This window comes from Pteronotus mesoamericanus, unplaced genomic scaffold (assembly GCF_021234165.1).
Source record: "Pteronotus mesoamericanus isolate MK-2021 breed Mesoamerican mustached bat unplaced genomic scaffold, CSHL_Meso_final scaffold_165, whole genome shotgun sequence".
Lineage (NCBI taxonomy): Eukaryota > Metazoa > Chordata > Mammalia > Chiroptera > Mormoopidae > Pteronotus > Pteronotus mesoamericanus.
Genome location: NW_026555307.1, coordinates 6,249,201 through 6,255,663, shown reverse-complemented (window position 1 = coordinate 6,255,663; position 6,463 = coordinate 6,249,201). Strand labels below are relative to the sequence as shown.

The following is a 6,463-nucleotide window of genomic DNA, read 5'->3' as shown; positions in this document are numbered from 1 at the left end:
TTGCCGCCTCCCCCGCGCCGCGCCGCACCCCACCCGCCGGGCCGGACGCAAAACGGAAAACACAGTCCTGGAGGCGTCGCCGGCTGGCCCTGGGCCAATGGCAACCTAGGAGAGTGGCGTTTCTCAAGGCCTGGGAGGAGGGGGCCGGAACTTCCTGCGTTTCAGTCCAGCAAGTCCCTTTCCCAGCGGGTCGGTACGCCCCTGGCCGTTGGCGCTTCCCAGGCGGCTTTTCCAACTGACTGGAAGGTCTGGGTCTTTCCCCAGACCCTCCTCCGCGTCTTCCAACGAGCCGGGATCTCCCGGACTCGGCCTCCGCCAGGGTTCAGCGGGGCCGGACGCTCTCCGCGGCCCTAGAGGGGGCGCTGCGGGCCCCGGCAGCCGTATATGCCCGGGAGACTGAGGTTAAGAGCGCGACCCGCAGCCCAGGTCACACCTCGCCCAGAGCAAGGCAAGGCAGGCGGTGGGCTGAGCCCGCCACACCCGCCTCGGTCACCCGCCTTTATGGCGGCGGCGACCGGGCTGAGGGACCCGGCGCAGGTGAGTGGACGCGTGTCAGGCCCTCACGCTCAGATCCCTCCCAGCCGCAGGAGTCCGGCGTCCGGCTAGCAAAAGCGGGCCTGGCCTGTGGTCCTTTTCCACTGCTCTACTTTTGAGTCTAGGGCCGCGGACGCGAGTCACTACCAGCCCAGGGTCCAGAATCCAGGCCAAGGATTATGTAGAGCGGGTTCCATTTCCGAAACGTAGTGGGAGGAGGTAGGAAAGGGTTTCCGAGGCTCACGGACCTTGGAAATGCTTGGCGGTGAGATTGAGAGAGCAGGTGGGCTCAGGTCAGCTCTGGGATGGCGGGCTGAGGAGCTGGGCTTCTCTTCTGAGGGTGCTGGGAGCCACAGAAGGCTCAGAGCAGAGGAGGAAGGTGAGCTGATTCTGCTCTTATACCTATGAATGCAGAGTGGGAAATTGCGCGGTGAGGTAGACGTGATTGGATTTTGGGTCTGTCTCTTAAGTCAGGTTGACAAAATGTTTTGATGTGGACCGTGAGAATGAGAAGGGATGAGGACTTCATGGGCTTTGGTATTAGTAGCTGGAAGGATGGATTAGCTATCAACTGAGATGGGGTAGTTGGTTGTGGAAGAAATTTTCAGTAGAAAAACAGATGTTAGGTTATAGACATGTTGAGTTATGATGTTCTGAGTCGAGGTGAAAAGTGGGTAGCTAGACACACAGTGGCGGTATTCTGGGGAGGTGTAGTTAAAGTAAGAGAGGCTGAATGCACAAAGGGACAATGGCCAGACAATATATAAAAATAGAACTTTGACTCACAACCTGCAGCAACCTGCTCAGGAAACCAACCTCTTTATCTACAATAAACAGCCCAGGAAGACAGCCTGCTGTAAGTCAGACTTGCAGGAAGTCAGATTGCAGTCTCTGTAGTGACAATCCAGGAAGCTAAACAGTAACCTCCATAACAACTGGTTCCAAGTGGCCAGAGCTTGATTAATAACTGACAGCTTCTATAATTTTTCTTCCCTCTTCTGGCTTAGGTCCTACCAGAGAAAGTCAAATGTACACCCTAACCAATCACACAGGGTGCCCTACTTCTAGTTAGCCTCCCCACAGCTCCCCCATGCCAACAGGGCCCACCTGAGGCGCGTTGGCCCTTTTGTCCAATCTAAAGTTTCCTCACTCCTCTGTCTGCCCTCAAGTCTGCCAAAACGTGAGTGGCAGTGGCCAGTTCCCTTGCAAGCTCAGAATAATAGCCTTTGCTTTTCTCATTTGGTTGGTCTTCCACAGTTAGAAACATCCAAAATGTGGCACCTGGTATATGGATAAGGGTGTAGCTGTGTGTCTAATGTAGGAGAGTGACACTTCAGGTCCTGGTGGCAATGACAGAGGAAGGTGGGGCTTGAGAACATAAAGACAGATAAGGGAGAGTGGTGGTGGTGGTGGCTGGGCTGTGTAAGGAAAGGGAGTCTGACAGGTGGCCAGATTTCACTGGGGGTGTAGAGATGAGAAGCGCTGAGGCTTAGTTATAATAGAAGTAATATTACAGCGAGGCCTGGGCTAGTGCTCATTGCCACGTCTGCCCTCTCACCAGGCCCTGTGGTGACCCTTGGTTAGGCCTGGGAATTTTCATTCAGGCTTGGAAATTAACTCGGGGGAAATGAGGTCAACTGGGAGAGCCACTAGATCTAGGGTAGGTAGGAGTAGGAGGACCAGTGGATTGGCTTTGAAATGAGTGTGACTGATGAAGGCACAGACTGTGGAAAAGAGAAAGAGGGACATGGGATCACATATCTGTGTGTTCTGGGTGGCCTAGATTGGAGCCAGGAACTGGGGCAAGATGGGATCTTGGTTGTATTTGCCAAGAACTCTCTGGATGTTTTGTGCAGAGTGACCTTTGGGAATTGATGGAGATGGCTGTGATGTGGGCCAGGGTGGGGAGAGGGAACCCTCATGCACTGGTGAGGTACAGAGTTTGAGGAAGGTGCAGTCCAAAAAGTGGTATGCATTCAGGAGTGAATGTGAGCTGGTACTGGGGATAAAGGGAGAAGACTGAGGCTGCGTTTGTTTGTTTCTGGAAGGGATGACATTGGTGACACTAGGGGAGGGGGCCTACAGAATGGGGGGTTGGGCCCTGCACTTTAGGCCCAGAGCTTAGCTGCTCTGTGCCCATCTGCCTGTCAGTTATATGAGGCCTGAGAAAAGGGCACATGCCAACTAAACCAGGGCATGCGATCTCCTCTGAGTTGGGGAGCTGGAGAGGAGGGACAGACTGGGAGTCCTGAGGAGAGAAGCTGATCATGGAATGAACTGTCCTCATTATGGCAGGACTGTGTGACCTTTGAGGATGTGACCATCTACTTCTCCCAGGAGGAGTGGGGACTTCTTGATGAGGCTCAGAGACTCCTGTACTGCGATGTCATGCTGGAGAACTTTGCACTTATCGCTTCTCTGGGTAAGGCCTCCATCTGCACCTGAGTGTCTTGAGCTCGTCTCTCCCTGTCCCCTTTTCCCAAGAGGCAGTGTTTTCCTTCCCATGGCTGGACCATGGGTGCTGCTCCCTTCCCCAGGTCCCTGGTATATGTTATGGGTTCCAGGGGTGGGCTGTGTATAGGGTCCCATCCTATTCCTGAACAGCTCCAACTCCTGCTGCCCTGAAGCTTTGTGGGGAAGGGGCCAGGAATGAGAAGTCTTATGGTCAGCCCAGTGGATCCTGTCTGACTCAGCCACTTTCTGCCTGGGTGACTGCCCAGATCTGTGACAGTTCTGTCCTGCTCCTTTCCTTTAGCTAAGACCTGACCACCAGGAACTCTAGACACTGATGTGGTTACTACTTGCTATGACCGTTGGATGTTCCTGCCATAGCTCCCTTGTGTATTCTTTTTATAATGCTTTTTTTCCTGTTGTCTCTGGTGGGGTAGTTCACCTGGGCAGGTGCTAGCCACTTACCTGCCCTGTCCTTTCCTTAGGACTTACATCTTTCAGGTCTCATGTAGTTGCCCAGCTGGAAATGGGGGCAGAGCCCTGGGTGCCTGACAGATTGGACATGACTTCAGCCATGGCAAGAGGGGCATATAATGGGCCTGGCTCTGGTAAGTGGGAGATGGGGAAGCGTGTGATGTCACTGTTGCCTTCAAATCATACCTGCAACTTTTTTCATGTTTATCATTGTTTGGTGCCAAACTCAATGGCCATATCTCTTTTCTATCTTTCCTTTCCATTCTTGACACATTGCCTGCTTGTGATTTCTACTTTGACTTGGAACCCCTGGTTGTGCCCCAGTCTTCTGGCCTCCATGTCTCACTCTTTACACAGCTCCCTCTGTGGCCCTCTCCTATATGGGCCTGCACTTAATATGCCTTGAGATATGCACATTCCTTTTAACAGTCCTTAAACACTAGCTACCCAGTTGCAATCAGTCTTTACTGAGTCTAGACATCTCCTCCTGCACAGGGGCCCATGTGTTCCCAGCATCCAGGGTCTTGCTGAAAAGTCTTTATAGAGAAGTGACTTTGGGAAAAGTCACTTAGAGAAAAGACCATGCTTTTCTGCCCAATGCTATACCCCATTCTTGTGTTTTTGGTCTTAGTAGGGCCTCCCCTGTTTTGTAAACTTGCCAGGCACATACTGCAGAGCAGATCATTCTTTACCTTGACCTCAGGCCTCTCATCTTGCCAACAATCCCAAGGATTCATTCCTGGGTTAGATATGCACTTGTGACAGGGCTCATTCCTCCTATCAAAGTTAACCTGATTTTTACAAGCATTTCTCTACTTTCAGATGTCCGCCATGGAACAGAGGGTGACAAATCACCTTCTGAGCATAGTGTTTCTGTAGGAGTGTCACAGGACAGGAATCCCAAGACAGCTCCATCCATCAAGAAGGACTACCTCTCTGACATGTGTGACCTACACTTGAAAGACATTTTGCACCTGGCTGAACACCAGGAAACACATCCCAGGCAGAAACCATATGTGTGTGAGGCAAATGGGAGAAAGTTTGAGTTCATTGCAAACCTTCACCAGCAAAAGATGCAGCAGGACAAAGACAAGTCTATCAGAAGGCAAGAAGGTAGGGCCTTGCTTATGAAGAGTTGGAGAGATGAGACATCTGAGAAACCTTTCACTTTCAGGGAGGGTGGGAAGGACTTTGTAGCCAGATCTGGCTTTCTCCAGCATCAGGTCACTCACAGTGTGAAGGAGCCACACCAGGGAACCAGAGGTGTGGATGGTTTTCACACTGTCCAAGGCTGTAACAGGTACAGTGAGTTTGGGAATGCATTCAGTGACAAACCTACACTTGCTCAGCACCAGAGAACCCACACTGCCGAAAGACCTTATGAGTGCAGCAAATGTGGGATATTCTTTAGCCACACCACTGGCCTTTTTCAGCACCAGAGGGATCACAATAGAGGAAAGCCTTATGAGTGCTGTGAATGTGGAAAATTCTTTAGCCAACACTCCAGTCTCATTAAACATCAGAGAGTTCACACTGGTGAAAGTCCTCATGTATGTAGTGAATGTGGGAAATTCTTTAGCAGAAGCTCCAATCTCATTCAACATAAGAGGGTTCACACTGGAGAAAAACCTTACAAGTGCAATGAATGTGGGAAATTCTTTAGCCAACGCTCCAACCTCATTCATCATAAGAGGGTTCATACTGGTAAAAGTGCTCATGAGTGTAGTGAATGTGGGAAATCTTTCAATTGTAACTCCAGCCTAATTAAACATTGGAGAGTTCACACTGGAGAACGACCCTATAAATGCAATGAATGTGGAAAATTCTTTAGTCACATTGCTAGTCTCATTCAACATCAAATAGTTCACACTGGTGAACGGCCTTACGGATGCAGTGAGTGTGGGAAAGCCTTCAGTCGAAGCTCTGACCTCATGAAACATCAGAGAGTCCACACTGGTGAGCGGCCTTATCAGTGCCCTGAATGTGGGAAATCATTCAGCCAAAGCTCCAGCCTCAATAGCCATCGGAGACTTCACACTGGTGAGCGGCCTTATCAGTGTCCAGAATGTGGGAAATTCTTTAACCAAAGTTCCAGCCTCAGTAATCATCGGAGACTTCACACTGGTGAGCGGCCTTATGAATGCCTTGAATGTGGGAAAACCTTCAGACAAAGGTCTAATCTGAGGCAACACCAGAAAGTTCACAAACCAGATAGGCCATATAAGTGCAGTGAATGTGAAAAAGCCTTTAGCCAAAGGCCTACCCTCATTCGGCATGAGAAAATTCACACTAGAGAAAGGAGTACCGAGAATGTGCTTCCTCCTTCGGCACAACAGTGCACACTAGAGATAAGCTCTGAGAGTGGTCTTTATGAGGGAGCCATCAGCCAAAAGTTGGACCTTGTTCATCCAAATATTCACCCTAGGGAGATTCCCTATGAATGCTAGATATGTTGGAAGCTTTCTGAAGCTAAGTTGTGCATTCTGACCATGGACTTTACCAGTGTTTTTGGCAGGAGCCATCTCACCTCTACCCACTGACAGGTTTTCAGGGTGTGTGGCAACTACTCCCTGTGCTCAGTGAAGGCAGACTTCTCTTTCTAAGAGAATTGTGAGTAGCCTGTGGCCATAAGAATTCCTCAATCCCTCCCATTCTGACTTGTGTAGCTGGAACCTGACCCATCTTTGTCCATGAAGACCTGAGCTGGGTTCTGCTGGCTGCTTGCTGAGAAGGTTTATTTTTTTCAAGGACATTGTTGATATGGTGCTCATGATGAATTTATCCAGCCCCCACATTAACCAACCCAACAACTACCTACTTTACATTGCTCTGGTTTGGGTGATAATAAGGGTTTTATTGATAGAGCCACTTTAATGTTCTGTGTTCTTCTGATGTTCTGATCACTGTGTGGAATGGGTTGAAAACAGAATTAAGGTCTACCAAATTAAAGGGGTCCCCAAATTTATTGTTTCAGAGGGGACAGCAGGATAGCAGAGAAGACCTC

General features: G+C 50.1%; 1 protein-coding gene across 1 annotated transcript; it reads left to right on the top strand.

The window, feature by feature from the left end:
* The first annotated feature begins 401 nt into the window (after positions 1-401).
* Positions 402-5,906, top strand: ZNF792 (zinc finger protein 792). The gene is made up of 4 exons (XM_054588806.1): positions 402-537; positions 2,830-2,956; positions 3,471-3,593; positions 4,282-5,906. Exons 1-4 carry the CDS (start codon positions 502-504, stop codon positions 5,904-5,906), a joined length of 1,911 nt encoding a protein of 636 aa, XP_054444781.1. The 5' UTR covers positions 402-501.
* Positions 5,907-6,463: the final 557 nt, after the last annotated feature.